The sequence below is a fragment of the Pezoporus occidentalis genome, unplaced genomic scaffold (genome assembly GCF_034315485.1).
Source record: "Pezoporus occidentalis ecotype Australia unplaced genomic scaffold, CSIRO_AGI_Poc_V1 ctg37, whole genome shotgun sequence".
Lineage (NCBI taxonomy): Eukaryota > Metazoa > Chordata > Aves > Psittaciformes > Psittacidae > Pezoporus > Pezoporus occidentalis.
Window position 1 is genome coordinate 2,069,230 of NW_026915691.1, and position 16,426 is coordinate 2,085,655.

The 16,426-nt window shown below is 38.0% G+C and overlaps 1 protein-coding gene across 9 annotated transcripts in view; it reads right to left on the minus strand.

The window, feature by feature from the left end:
• The window catches only part of CIT (citron rho-interacting serine/threonine kinase), a 73,335-nt gene that overhangs the window by 53,053 nt on the left and 3,856 nt on the right, over window positions 1-16,426 (minus strand). For all 9 annotated transcript variants that reach the window (XM_062631201.1, XM_062631209.1, XM_062631207.1 and 6 more), the window contains exons 5-10: window positions 15,222-15,323; window positions 14,908-15,050; window positions 13,851-13,944; window positions 12,280-12,483; window positions 10,763-10,916; window positions 3,219-3,399 (exon numbers count right to left, since the gene is read on the minus strand). In XM_062631201.1, coding sequence (XP_062487185.1) covers window positions 3,219-3,399; window positions 10,763-10,916; window positions 12,280-12,483; window positions 13,851-13,944; window positions 14,908-15,050; window positions 15,222-15,323 — 878 coding nt within the window. The remainder of the gene's footprint in view (window positions 1-3,218; window positions 3,400-10,762; window positions 10,917-12,279; window positions 12,484-13,850; window positions 13,945-14,907; window positions 15,051-15,221; window positions 15,324-16,426) is intronic.

Here is a 16,426-nt window from a genome sequence, read left to right on the forward strand (position 1 = left end):
TTGGATGCCTGGATTTCTAATGTGTTTCTCTTATGCCTTAAGGGCTTCTAAGAGTCACCAGCAAAGGACAAGAAGAATTTTCTTTCACCACTTGATGCATATTTCTGGCATCTAAGGGTTTCTGTCACTTGTTCTGAGCACTGGAGATCAGCCATGGTTAGGGACAAGAAGTGAAGTGGGGCTGGCTTTTAATGGAATTAAACTCTCAGTTGCCTGTTATCTTGTCACAGTCCCACACTCGCAGCCAAACCAGCAGCCAGATTTGCAGTCAGATAGGCAGTTCTCCCCCATATCAAGAATTTAGAGGCCATGATGGAAGAAGAAGTTAGCTGCTCCTTTTCTGCAGCTTGATCCCAGTTCTTAGAATCATATAGGTGATTAACAAACACTTGGCTAGTACAGGAACCTATGACATAAGCAATGCCCTTGATTTCTCCTGACTGCTTCCTACCACACATTATTGTCGTGCCTTTTGCTCTTTTGTTCAATCTTATGTTTGTTACATGGTCACAAATTCTTCCATAAACTCATGGTATGGGGCAACATATAGAACAATTTCATTCAGTGGACCCTTCTAAACTACACACTGACTACATGATTTCTGGCAACAGGTCAAAGTGATTTCAGTGAACCCTTCTAACCCGAAGCGGTTAGGAGGAAGAGGAGACTGGAAAAGAGAATGTCTTTTATCCTTCTGTCCATTTTTTTTAACTGCCATTTTTCTGCAGTATTTGAAACTCCAAGCTCAGCTACAGCTTCTTACTGTCCAGTGAACAAAGGCAACAGGATAACTCTAAACTTCATAGCTGGACAGCCCTTACATTAAAAGCAACGAAAGTTTAAAGGACCTTGTTAATGGCACTCTGCAGTTGCCCAGCCTGACTAGGAGCAGCACTAGAGGCATTAGAGCTATCATGCTGCAGACACAGGAAAAAGGATCTGCAGCACTTAGCAAAAGCGTTAGACTTCTAGAGGAAAGATTTTAAGAAGAAAAATTCTGGACTGATAAACTATGGCTTAGGACCTTCCAGAGAAGACATCCCAAGATTTGCAACAGATAAGCCTACCCCTCATGTACAGTTCTCTTTCCCATCCAGAATTTGATATTCAAACTAGTGTGGACAGAAACAGTACTTTATTTCCTCAGGCAAAACATACAACACACAACATATTATAAGTAAGAAGTGAGCTTTATGACCCAGTGTTGCAGTGATATTGAGAAGAAACTAATCGCCACATTATTTAAATACAGATATTTTTGAGTCTCCATACACTCTTTGATATATTTAAATCACCTTCATAGAAGAAAATGCAAGTATTTACTGGGAAAAAAAAAAATAAATTAAAAAATCAAAGTGTATTTATCAACATCTTATTCAAAAAAAAAAAAAGAAAGAATAAAAAGAAAGAAAAAAAAGAAACTGAGATGTACTTCTATTAAAATTTATTCTGGGGAAAATGAAGTACACGATGTCTTTCTGTTCCAGCTCAGGAGAAAACAGGCCACACCAAGCAGAGATTTTACTTCAGTCAGAATTTCTCCAGAGCACATTAATCTCTATTCGGTTGCTGTACCTCTTCTCATCGATTACCAGAATTCAAATGTAACTTCAATAGTCATTTTCAGTACGAGCTCCACAAAGAAAGCACATTAATCCACCTGCTATATCTGCATTACTTTTCAGCCTTCAACCTCCAGCACAGTTATACCACTGATCCTGGGACTTTACCTCACCTCTTCCTCAGTTCTAGTCCTGGGACCAATTACATACACATTTCTACCATATAGATATGGTCACTGTTGAGCCTCTTCTTACTGTTACGTGAATGGTCATGTAGGTTTGATAGACGGATTGCAGTTCCCAAGCAGAAAACGTAATGCCGTAAGTTATTTCACTTCTAAATCAATGGATTTTTAACCCCAGGATCTACAAATATAACATTCCATTTTCCTAATTCTGCTGACAATATTAGTTCATTTCAATATTAGATAATAATTCGATAATTAGATAAGTAAAAGAATACTTTGGAGGGGGTTTATTTCCTCTCCCTTCCTTCCTCTTTTGTCATCAAAGCAACTCTGCTGAAGAGAGACAGTCAAAGATTCCCTTTTTATTATTGGCATAACCAGCACATAACCTTGATTCATAGTGTGGGCAAGATCAAAGGTGTCAACAGTATCACCAGATTTGGTTACACACTTACCGCAGAGCAACTATCACAACCAATATGACAAAAACACGAAAACTTGATTAAGGCAGATTGACAACGAAGTCCCTGAAGGGAACTGATGAGCAGCAGTGAACGATGGTTGACACAAAAACACAGCACCTTGGAGTGCATTGAGTCACTAACCCAGCTAAAGCCATTGCATTCCTGAGAGACCTCACGATACTAAGGGAAGGACTTCCTAACTTAACCTACTGCACTAATACTTTTTCAATAGCTCTGTCATCAGAAACTAACCACCCACCACACCAAATGGTTTATACCACTATTTATAATATTCTTTTTCCTCCGACTGCATTCTCTCAGAAAGCATGTATTCTTTCAATTGAAGCCCACTTTTTCTAGATCTTTACCTCCCTCCACAGACACATACCCTGCATACTCCATCTAAATCTCCACTGTCTTAACACAAAATACAGCAATGTCCAGTTTTCATATTTAACTTGACCCAACAGCACACAGTCAGCTGCCATGAAGATCCTTCTCTTCTTCACTGACCCATCACTGCACATTCCCAGATTAGCAGAGCTCCATTTCTGTGGATCACTGATTCAGCCTTACACATCCCCAGCACTTGGTGCCCACTCTCTGACCCAATAAAATAACACACACCCCCTTTTCCATCTCTGAACTCCTCAGTATTCTCATTCTTTCAGGGATCTGCAATATCAGAAATGCAATCACCTACTGCTCCCTGGTTAACAGCAATAACTGACTGAAAGTATTTGAACAACAATTTTAACAGTAACTGGTTTAGAATCAATCTTTCCATTCCATTCCCTCCCCCTCATCCCAGAAATAATCACAAAACAGTAGGACAGGCACAAGCCACAGTAGCAACAGATCCAGGCAAATCTGGCAGCTTCCTAAAGCAGAGTACAGGCCAGTTAAAACAGCTTTTCCTCACACACACCATCCTCACTGTAACAAACCTTCACATTTTTTCAAACAGTCCTAAGCAATCTACCTAAGCAATAATTCCTACTTACTCTGATTTGAGGATCCCTAATGCCTTGATGAATGAAAACCCCACAAACGGCAGATCTTCACCCGAGAAACCTGCTGGGTTCAACTGGCGCGTAGAGGATAAAACCCGCGAATTCTTCTCTGGTTCATCAAAATTTGAGGTGTCATCATCAGACTTGAGAGTAGGAACGAAGGGGGGAGGAGCTGGTGAAAAAAAGCAAGAAGAAAAGACAAAATTCAGCTACAGTTCACTCTGCAACAGTCCCACTCATTCAGTGCTTGCAATGGCACTGCAGCTCCTGCTTTTAATCTTGCTAACACAAGCAGACTGAGCTGCTGCTCTCCAATGTATTACAGCAACAAGAGATTAACCCTTAAGCTACCAAGATGGCTACCACTCTGCAGGCAGAATGTCACCCCCAGCGATTAAACTGGGGTTTAGGATGGGGATTTGAGATTGCTGGGTTTGGGGTGGGTTTCTTTCAGGTTAGGTTTTGGTTTTTTAAACACATACATGGAATCAAATCAAAGCATCAGGCTAAGAAAATCAGTTCTGTGATACAGCTGAAAGTAATTCCATTCTGATTCATCTAGAAAGCATCTCCAACCTATGCAATTAGTGACACTACATGAGAACGTAGCCTGATCCTTTGCTAGTCAGCTAAGGGATACCTTTAACCTTTAATACTACCAAGAATCCTCCCAGCATAAGCTTCTAATGAACAGCAAAATGGTCTTTCTCCTGGACAATTCTAAGAAACTACAGCTACCAGAAATTAATTGGTCTTTAGGAAGGGAAGAAATAACAGTGAGATTTTATTTCTCTATAGAGCTTGCTAAAGATCTGGAACTCTTGTCAGGACACCACTGCAGTCTGGCTCCGATACAATCAGCTCTGAAGAGGGGTATAAATAGCAGGAATCACAATGTATTTCTTACTACAATTTCTAAATCGGTACCATTTAACTTGTTAAGCAGTTGTTTCATTTCAGCTGATTTTCTCGTGTTTGCTTCAGTTTAATTAACCAGCAGAACAAAAGAACAAGTTCTTCTCAAAGATGTGCAGCACCCAAGCTACCTGCTGGCTCGGTTATGTGTGTGAAAGGAATGAATGCAAAAACCTGCTGTGCAATTCCTGCCTCATTAAATCACGTTTTCTAAAAGGGTTGGTTTGGGTTTTTTTTAAGTTATTTCATCACTCGGGTCCTCTCTCACTGCAAATCTACTAATCTCTTCTTTGCTCTATAAAGGAGACAGCTCTTCAGTCAGCAACTAGAACATAGCCCATTGTCACAAGCTGATGGAAGTGTAGTGTGCTAAAACCGTTACCATGGCTCCAGTATAGATCTCCTGTAGCTGAAGGGCTGATGAGAATTGAAGAACCGGGAAAAAACATTACAACCCCTGCAGTGCAGGCTCCCTGCTCCTCACTCTCTGCGTGCTCGGAGTTTAACCCTACCTGCCTGCAGTCGTGACAGATGCTGAGGCTTATCTGACTGACAGGGCAGAATGAGTCAGGGCCGGAGCTTGCTGGCTCCCTCTAGGTTGCCAAAGCCTTTCCCAGCCCGCTTTTTAACTCTTCGTTCTCTAAACAAATGCATGTTTCACCTACCCACCAAACCAGCATTAACAGCCAAAAAAAAAAAGGAATCTGTCTGTATAAACTGGTAAATCACAAGTGCACATGCAGGCTTTGTAAGCAGCTCCCCAAGGAGCCATTCTGACGTGGCTCCAAAGCAAGGAAGTGAGAAGAAATTCCATGAAGCAGATAGGATGCTGCTCACGTACAGCAGTTCCAAGTACATTAGAATCAGATAAATGGGGAAAATACACAAATTAAATAGGTTCTGGAGTAAGCAGTTTTACTGACTGGCTCCAGAACATTTCCATTTTGTTTCAATAGCATTAATTTATTAATTACTTCTGGTTTATTGGTTATAATATAAATTTAGATCCAATATAAAGCTGACATTTCTGTACTGTAAACATGATTTTGGAACACAGATTGTTTATTAGTGTCTGTGGGGTTTTTTTTAAATTCACTTAATGTCAGAATAGCATCCAACCACTTTTCTATACGCTCTTCATGATTAACCCCAGAGAAGCGGCAGAAACCAGTCTGGAAGTATATCATCTTCAATGTAAATATAAACCCAAGTTAGAGTTAATTCATAGCAGAGGAGAAGAAGTTCAGGAATTATTTTTTAGTTTAGGAACTCTGCTGAAAGAATTTTGCCCATCCTCTTGGAGGAAGGGGTTGCTGGGAGGGGTTACCATTGGCTTTGAAGACTGTCTATGAAGATACTGTCTGTGAAGTGAAGTAATAGAGAAAACAGCAAAACCCCTTCACTTTGTCTGGGGAAGTCTAGAATCTTTCTTAAAGAGGTAGCGAAGCCCAAATTAACTGCCTTCTTAGAATGGTCTAACATCAGGTTATATACTGCTCAGAGCCTGACAGATAACTTCATCTTTGAAAGACAGATCTAGTGCCTTACTTCTCACCAGAAATTAGCTAAGATGATCTTAAGAGTCATCTCCAAGTCCTTTCAATGAAAAATACGTTCCCCTTACCAACAGCAAGAATTCCTAGTCAAACCATATGCATAAAAGAAAATATAACTTAAATATGCCTAAGATCAGCACGCACATAAAAAGAGGAAGGGCATTCAATAGGGGAACAGTGGATGCAGAAAGATAAAACTGAATCAGAGACAGAGCAAATCTTTGGGGCTGGTAGGAAACTAGTTTACAAAGCACAATGTTTAACACCACAATTTCTCCTAATGTTCAATAAACTATGTGAACAGTGGAGAAATTGTGAATACTGGATTGAAAAATACTGAAAAACCATTTGCCCTCGAGTTTGCGTTCACTGTAAATCCATGACTAACAGTCCAAAACCTCTGCAACTTTGCAGCATAACCTTGTTACAACAGTTGTACCAAGAAACAGTAACAACTAAAAAGAAAACTTCTAAAAAGCAGTCATTCAACAGAAATACCTCTAGATGTTAAGTAGTTCCGAACTGCCAACAGTAATTGAGAATGAGAACTTCTTTAGAAGTTTTAGGACCCTGGAAAAAGACTCACTTAGGAGTAAGAGGGAACATCTTTAAGGAAAAAAAGCTAGATCCACTCTGGGGTTTTTCAATTATTTGGTAGCTTCTTTATATTCCTTTATTCCTACAACTAAGGAGTCCTTTGTCTGATGTCCAAAATATCTACAGAATAAACAGAGCAGTCTTGTAAAAAAATAGCTAAAACAGAGAAGTAATTGTGTTTTCAAACACGGGTGACATGATATCTAGTTAAATTATTATTTCTTGCTTAAAATCAGAGAACTGTCAACTATAGTATTTTCAGATCAAGATGCAGATTGGTGAATGCAAATACACTGACATGCTTACCAGTTGCTTCTTCAAAGGGAAGAATCCTTTAGTAGAGGTCAAGACAAGCCTCTAAATGTTAAAACCCTGAACTAAATGCTAAAACCATGCCATCCCATCTGACATGGTGAAAAATCTGCACGTTTTTCAGACTCACCCCCTCCCAAAGAGGAGGCAAAACTATTACTCAAAAAGACAGTAAATCTGATGCTTTTATTCATACAAACTGGTTGGGTATAAAGACTTCTTGTTTCCGATGTTACAAATAAACATACATGTTCTATTTACCATCTAAAGTATCTTGTAGAGAACGGTATGTTTTAAAAAAGCCCATTGCTTGCCTAGATACCTCCCCACTTGTAGAAGGATGTAACCCTCTTCCATCTGTTCCAAAGAATGACTTTCAGAGGAAAAGGGGGTGTTGTAGGTTGCTAAGTTTAAGAGAAAAAAGAAAGCAGCAAACTCCAGCACACATGCACTGCAGTTCTGGAACTGGTTTATCATTAGGATTAGAGAAAATGTCTGTATGGAAAGAAGCTGCTTTTTGGTTTTGAGGGTATGTATTTACGAGTAGTTCAAGGAACATTGCCTTAATCAGGTCTCTCCACCCTTTCAAAATATTTTCATGCAAATTCAGAAGAGATACTGCATTTCCCCAGGGACACTGAAAGACTGAAATAGGAAACTGAAAGGAAATACACAACGTTTCTTAAGAATAAAAATGTGTCTTTCCTTGATCTGCAAGGTGATCTATATGTGCCTTCTGAGGAAAGCATCCACGCAGTAGGTTAGGCATTACCCTTTCACAGGCTTTAAAAGGCCTATGTGAGTAATGTGTTATGGAAGAAATGAAAAATAAAAAGTAATTCAAGGATGTTTTCTCTAAGACCACTCAAAATAAAAAAAAATTAAAAAAAAAAAGGCATTATACTGGTTGTAACCAATATATATAATATTATCTTAACATCTTTACTGTTCTGTCAAGACGATGATCCAGCATATACATAAAAGCGATCTTCAAGCTGGCATGAAAGTGATCTCCACTTATAGAAACAAGTCAACACATTTTCTTTTAAATGAAACATCACAGTGTTTAATCATGAATGACAACTCTGGGTTCCTGAGGATAAGGAAGAATCCTGAACTTACAAGCAATGAGATTTGTGTTCCTACCTGTTTAATAGCAGAACATATACCCTGAAAATCAGTCTTCAACACTTTCTCAAGTTCTTTTGTTTGCACAAGACATTCATTCTTTTTTTTTCTCATATATACAGTTTCCTCATGCAAGTCCAAATATGCTATTCCATTTTCAAGACCTCTTGGACTGCAGTTACAAAACAGTTCTTAAAATGAAAGATTCTTTTTGCTATACATATATACTGCTTAGATGACAATAAAAGTCTTCTGACCACCTCTCAGCAGGCAGATTTTTTGTTCCAAATTAAACAGCTGATGGAATTTATAGATTTTAAATAACAAAAGGTGATTAACAAAGTACCCAAATTATATACAATGCAACCTTTTTGCTCATAACTCAAGTACGTCATTCCCTCATTCTCTACCTCCAGCTTTAGATACTTGGCAAGTACTCAAATAGTTCTGTTATCAACTTTCCAGTTAAAATGCTGATCATGCAGCTGAAACACAGACATAAATATGTTTATTCTAGGTAGATAAATTCCTTTCCATTGTCAGAAAATTCTGTCAAGTAAATCAACACAACCTTTCCAAAGTCTTTTTTCTTTTTTTGAGGGAGGTGGTGGTGTCTGGTTTGTTTTTTTTAGAAGCTTTAGAAGTCATTGAATAGCAAAAAAACAACAAATGCAGAGAGAAGAATCTATAAATAAGTTTCAGTACAATACTCCGAGGTAGGGGAAGAGTTAGCTGTTGACACAGATTCAGTTAAACTTGACCTTATGTTTAGTGGTTGGTTCCTATTTCTGTAATTGAAGAGCTGCCTCTACAGATACATGCTACTTCAACCAAGGACGTTGGGAGCTTTTTTAGAGGCAGCTATCTTTTGGGAAGGGGGCTACTGAAAAGTCAAGTGTTTCATAGGTTACCATAACAACAAAATGTAACACTGAAAAGCCTCTTAATGACACATTCTTAACCAAAATCGGTGCATTAAGAACTGTTATCCTGGAGCTCCCAGCATGACAATTTGAATACCTGCAAGGCAAGGGTACCAATTTTTTCCCTACCTTTCTCAGTCTGTAATAGAAATAACATCATTACTTTTATAGACCAGAGGAAAGTCTGATTGTGCTGACACAGAATTTATTTAGCAATCACAGAATCATTTAGGTCAGAAAAGAACTTTCAGATCCCCAAGTCCATGCCATACTCAAAACTTTGACCAGGTTAACTTCAGGGAGTGAGACTCTTTAATGTAAATCCAAACCCTGTGACCTTTGCCAGCAATCACAAGTTTCCTTATCTTCTTAGGTGGCCACTGCTCCAGTTAAACACCACTATCAACAGAGGTCAAGATAAGAAAGACGCCTTTAGCTTTTAGAAAGCCTGGGTCAAACCCAACAAGGGTTTTGAACAGGATGACAGTGACAGCGCTCTGAATAAACCAGCAAATGTGGAACCACTGCAGAGAGCAAAGCAATAGGTGATACATTGAATCTGCTACTAAGAGCTAGAAGACTGCTGTGTTTTGTGCTAGATACAGTGGGGTTTTATGAAGTATGACACATAACAACAAAGTCAGGGGTCAAAACTGCATGAATCTTCACAGTAGGTCTGGATATTACAGGGAATGATGCAATCCACTGGTCAGCTCTAGACAGAAAGGGGATTTTTAAATCCCAAATCATTTCTTTCAACATTGTCATGACATCAGAGCTGCCAGCCAGCTTGTCCATCAGTATCACGGTTGCCACATGAAATGGCAAAACACCCCATTAACTTATGCAGTTGTGTGAATACTGGACAGACAATTGCCAAGGAAATACCACAGCTCATGCTCACATGCTACTTCTTTTTTTCCCAGGTCTGAGATAATATGATACAAATGCCAAGCAAAAGTTTCAGAAATGGAAACTGGTGGCTCAGGCAGGGCTCTGGGGAAAGAAGGCAGAAAGAGCTGAAGTCTGGGAAATGTATGATAAAATGATAGAAAAGACTCAAGCCTCAATGCCTCTCAAAGGGCACAAACAATGAAATTTAACAGAAGAGCAGCTCCACAAGTTCAAAATTAATGAATCAAGAGAAAAGTGAGTAAATATTCTGTGGAGCTGACAGCTGAAGTGCTGAGATAGTCATCAAAAGTAGAAGCATTGGCTTAGCAATTTATCATGAAAATGGAGCAAAGTCATTGCTCTTACAGCATACTGGCTAAAGAATATAATACAGACATGTTGCCTGCCCAGATAATCTTACAGTCCAAATAATCTCAAATACTATCCAGCACAACTCAGGTTCTCATACATAGATCATTGACAATCTGTGGAAGATTTCCTTTTGCCATGATGCTGGTGCCTCAGTATTTCCAAATACTGAATTCCAGTGCTTCCACAGTGTTAGAAACAATTTTCTGCAGAGAAAATTATCTGCTTCAGTGGTTTTATTCTATTCCTAGTGGAATGAATGGATTTTTGTCAATAAAAATGAGTCATCTATTTGCCAAATTAAGCTTGAGAAAAAATTCCAGTGTCCCTATGACCACTGACATATCACCACCTATAGGAGCTAACACCCAACAAAACACATAAAGCAAAAAACAACTCAACTGAAGTTGAACCACAAGCAACAAAAGAGAGAAAGCTGAAGATTCAACAAAAAATAATGAGATTAAGCCAAAGTTAAGCAAACTGAGGTGGAAAAGGCCTGAAAGAACATACTGATGCATTTTAATCCAAGGAAGGACATGGAAAGGACCATTTTGAATTTCTAGTCTAGTGCCTGCAGTAATATGGCAATTGCATTCAGAAATTCATATGGATGTGCATTAAACTTCATCTTACCCTGCAATTTTCACCTGAGAGATAACATATCCTATCCAGGAACCAAAATGAATTGTTCTGTTAAAAACACCTGCTCCAGGACATAGCCCTGTTTCATTATGAATAAGAATTCAGATCAAGCACACTTAAATATTCACATTGTACAAACGTTCACGTTACCCAAAGCAACAGGAATTGTTTATAAATGCAGTGTTATTCTACTTACAGTTACGGATGTTGTTCCAGTCAATTTTATTAAAAAATGGATGGCAGCAGAGTCCCTCATAGCCCAGCCTTTCCTTCTGCCCGCAGAGCAGACTCTGGATCAGATCAAGAAATCCACTACTAACTTTCACATCCTCTGGGAACTTCAGAAATCTCTGCAAAAAACAAGAAAGAAAAGGGTTTCTGCTCAGTAGGAAAACAGTCCCACAACAGTAAAATTAAATTTCATTATTCTATGCCAGACAGACTGGATAAATATTTATAGCATACAAATTAAAGTATTGGGTATTTTTTTTCCAGTTAGGCTTTTATATGTATTTATTGCAGCAAAGATAACACAGGAACAACCATTTCTAATCAGATAAATGGCAGTCCCAGGTCACCATCTTATGCTGAAAATGGCCAAGGCATACACAAATGGAAAAGGAAAACAAGACACTTTCCCAGAAAATTCTCCCAAACTTCAAAGGATTAGTGTCTTAGGCTTTTCTGAACCAGGGATGATGTCTTTGCGTTCACCCCTGGAACTGTTCAGGAGCAGGCTAGACAGGGCTTGGAGCAACCTGATCTACTGAAAGTTGTCCCTGCCCATGGCAGGGGGCTGGAACTGGATGAGCTTTAGGATCCTTTCCAATCTGAACCAGGCTGGGATTCTATGATTCTACTTGCCAGATCTCAATAGATTCTTCTTTTATGATTTTTTCTAGTCACTTTTTGAACACATATAAATATTCAGCAATTGCAAACTTACAGCAAAGAGCTCCTCAGCATAAGAATGTGCTATATGAAGTTTCCTTTTTTGTTTGTAGCGTAGTTATTGCTGCCTACTTTCATTTGATGCCCCTAATTCCCATATTAGAAGAGATCATAGGCAACCACTCTTTGTTGACTTCCTTCAAGCTACACATGATTTTTTATTTCCTTTTTCTTCCCTACTACCTCCTACCATTCTATGTGCTGCCTTTTGGACTGTTACTAAGAACTAAACTAACATTTGCATAGATTATAAAATCAAGATACTGTTCTTGAGCCCTTCACTGGGTACAGTTGGGATACTTTTCCATTCATATACATTCATTTAAACTTAACTTAAACTAAATTGCATATGATGTTTTAATCATGCGGACAGTCAATATCCTCAAGTCTTTCTGCAGCTCTTCATAGCCTCTTTACTATCCTGAAACACTTCATAAGATTAGAAACTTTCTGAATACACAATTAATCCTTCTGATCCCTTTTCCAAACTATTTTGCACATGTTGCAATTATAGCTGCCTAAGAGGATAGCTAAAACTTTGCAATTCATGACACCTGTTACCAAAAATCATTTGATATACAATATAGAGACATATAAAAACAATATAAAGTGCATACACTGAATATTCTATGAACTTGACAAAGTAAGAGACATCCGTAAGCTTCTTATCTCAACTGTAAAGTCTTTACTACAGCCACAAAGTAAAACCACAGTCTTTACTATAGCCTTTTTACTCAAGAGCATGGAAAGAGTTTTCTCTACCTGGAAGTTCATGATGTTATTGAAGGTTTTTGCTGAAGTCCCTTCAGTGAAGGGAGATCTCCCATAAATCATTTCATATGCAATGACTCCCAGGGACCACCAGTCGCATTCCAGACCGTAGGAAGCTTTGCCATCCCCATTCAACCCTGTTAGCATTTCTGGTGCCATGTAGTCAGGTGTGCCAACAGGTAGCTTGGCATTTACCTAGATGCAAAGATATACCAAGTGAACTTATAGCACTGTCTGTGCATTGTAATCTTCATAATAAACCAAATCTTTTTTGTTTGCTTTTTTCAAATGAGACACAATTTTCAGGTCTCTAAGTGAATTTTAAGTAAGTAAATTTAAGCAAGACTGTTAAGCAAAAAAGTGCAAGGTTAACGAAACTGCTGGTAAACAAACAGAAAGCAAGCTATTTGATAGAAAAAGAGTCAGATTATCAGAGCTAACTGTTACTAGCAAGTACAAACAGCTAAAGGAGAAAAACAGCATTCTAAAAAGCACAGGATTACTAAACTAATGTATTAAGCAGTATACACACTCTAGCACTACTGCTTCAACTAGTATAAACAGGGACATCAGAGCTGAAATATCAAAAATAGTCAAATTTAATATAAATATTCCCTGCCCTCATTGCATTCTGTGGCATGTCTACCTTTTACCTTGTATTCATTATCAGCAAAGTACTAGTATTCAAATTTCTGGAGTGCTTAGAAAAAAATAATTCAGGAGCCAAAACTGCAGTCATTTTTGCAGCTCATTGAGTGATACAAAAAAATGAAATAAAGAAGCAGGCAGACTAACACAAAAACCTCAAGATAACTGAAATGATAATGTGAAGAAAAAAAATGAAAAGAAAAAGACTATGCAAAGAAGTACTGAAAAGGCAAAGAAAACAGGGAAAACAAAACATTAAGAGTTGCAATACTAAGAAAATGCTACCAAAAAAAAGTTGTAAACCAAGACAGGAATGTGGTGTAGAACTTCATGTTCTCGCTTAGATAGATTTTAATTTCAAATCATCACTTGAATTTGTATGCAGTTACCTAAATTTACAAGCAACTTATAAAAAACCTCAACGGATTCACAGCTTTGAATAGAGTGCTTTCTGGTGAGCAAAGCCCGGAACGTTGAAATGTGACTCATTTCAATCAAGAGCTCCCGAGTCTTCAAAACTGTTCCACCTTAGTTACAACAACAAGGGTTCAGTCCAATCATGAACAATTATAAATCCATGTCCTCCTTTAAACACAGCACTGGACACTTGTAAGGATCCCTAGAAGTATGATTCTGTAATGCAGTGCAGCACGATGAGAAAGTAGAGCTGTCTTCACAAGTAAGTGTATTAAAATGTTAGGAAGCAGATACAGATCTACTGAGAGCTCCAAAAGATACTTGAGTTCATGTTTGAAAAAGCATTAATGAATGGAAATATATCATTATGAATAGACTCCATATTGGACAAGAAAGGCAGAAGAACCTGGTATAATCAAGGAACAGATAAAATGTTAGTTTTCCTTTTTTGACTGGACTAACCAACCCATAAGCAAAGCTTCCAACCACATTATTACCATTTTGTTTGCTGTCATTTTGGCAGCTGACCCGAAGTCCACCAGTTTAATGTGTCCTGTTCTGTCAATAAGAACATTCTCTGGTTTGATATCTCTGTAAGCAAGAAGAAAGCAATCAGTACCTTTCCATACCATTCCCAGCTGTCATATCTAGATAACAGGATAACCCTATTCAGCTGCACTCAGCCATGTGCTCAGTTGCATAAAACCTTAACAAGTGGGAGTCTTATTTCCAACTGTTGTTCTGTTTCCAAGCAAATATGAAAGTAGTAAAGTTCCCACTTATTGCACAGAAAGTTGATAATTATTGATAGACAATGGAAAGAGAAAGTGGTTTTGCACCCTGATTACATTGTAACTGAGTTACAGTGACGTATTATGCAGCTTTAATCCCAAATTTCCTCACAACTTACTCTACACGTCTTTCATATCCAGGCAGCTACGTTGCATTAGAAGGTCACAGCCTATGCTCTAAGTGCAGCATAAATACTTCGTAACATAAATACTTCACAACATTTCCAAAGCTTCAGAATGGAATAAATTTATTAAACATCAGTAAAATGTAAAAATACATAGAGTAACAGCCTGCAAGCCTTGAGATGATCTTTAGAAAACTCTGTGACATTTAACTGCTCCAAGATCCTTTACTGCCCTGCTCACCAATCACACACCAGAAGTTTTAACAGTGACACTAATTTCCCAAAAATATTTGCTGCTAAAATATTGGTGCAACAATCTCTGGAAAAGATTTTAATTTTTTATAGTGCGATATTAAGACTTCTTTCTCCTAAGCCTCCCAAAAATATGTGTAACAAACCTTTCTTGATGTTAGTTTGAACTTTACATCAAAGTTAATGCCTTTAGCTACAATTATAGTTGGAGTATGATTAATTTTCTAATTTTCCCTTCTGATAGAGCATATGAAACACTGACCTGAAAGAGGACAGAATATATATATAAAAAAAAAAAACAGCTAAGAACGCATCATTCCATAACACTGTTTTATGGAATGATATTGATCACATATTATGCACAATGCAAAGCAATCTTTACCTACCGGTGTACATAACCCATCTGATGGACACTGTGAATGGCTAAAACCAACTCTGCAAGATAAAACTGCACCATACTCTCATCTAGTTGGTCCTCATATCGGTTTAAGAGTGACAGCAAGTCCCCTCCAGGCTGATACTCCATAACCTACATAAAATTTTAAAGGAAAAGATATAGTTCATATACAGAAAAGATATTCTGTTCAACTTCTCCATATTACATTGGACACATATCATACAGTGGCATGTAATGCAGGAAAACTTACAGAACAGTAGAGGTGTTTATCACAGAAGAAAAGAAACAAAGACTAGGCATTACCAAGTAGAGATTCTTCTTGTCTTGAAATGCATATTGTAACTGTGGAATCCATGGGCTGGTGCTCTGAGATAATATACTGCGTTCTTCTTCAAAAAAAGACATCTATGAGAAAAGGAAGTTATAACAGTTAGAACATGATGAAAATGAGTTAGAATACATTAGAATCCAATTGTTTCAGAAAGACTCGAGTCTGTGCCAAAGGCACACATAAAATAAAAATCGCACTGAAATTATTAAATGCTTTTCCCTTGCAACGTGCACTTTTAAAAGGTAATTTTACTCCTGTGCTTTCTGTTCTCCTTCCAACTTCTGTTGTCTAGCTTGCTTTCAACTGAGTAGTTCTGCAACAAAGGCCAGCTTCCCTTTCAAACTGGTGAAGCATACCAGTCTGGGATGCAACTGGTTGACCTCATCTGGCCTGGCCCTAATAAAAAAAAAACTGATCTCAAAACAATCAGACAAGAATAAACTAGAGCAATTATGGGGTAGCATTTCACAGCTAACTCAGCAATAAATTCATTGTAAAGTATTAAAATACAAGGCTTCCTTGAAATCATCCTCTAGGAGCTATTTAATTATTCACATGCACAGCCAGAACAAGAAATTAATTTTATTACCAGAGATGCTGCACATTCATTTAGATCAACATTCCCTATTTCACTCACCCACACTCAACAAGACTGAGCAAGTCTCATATTGAGGGTAGTATCATACTTTGCTTCCTGTCAGCCTATGCCATAGCAAGAGCGATTTTAGTTTATCTTAATTTCTGAAGGCCACAAACAAGGCTATGGAATCTCAGGAGCAATCTAACTCCATCATGTATTGGGAACAACTGATGCAGATACTGCTGTATAAATTCACAAGGTCTTTCATGGAGTATCTCTGTCCTACTTGTCAGCTCATGTCAGTGAAAGATTAACTTCTATTTCTCACCAAACTATGATCACAACCTCCATTATCTCTTTTTTAAGTTCTCAAGTAACACATTTCTCAAGCTAGTGAGAGGCTCTCCATAAAAATCCAGTCACCACAGTTTGCCTTCACACCCACTCCTGACATTCTATGTCGGTCTTTAGAACAAAAAACTTAATGAACGCATTGCCTGAAAATTCAAGCCATCAACAAGCTGATCAATACCAATCAGTATTTTCTCCATCTATTTTTTCTTATCTCACAATTAGATAGTAAAGTCTTTAAGACAA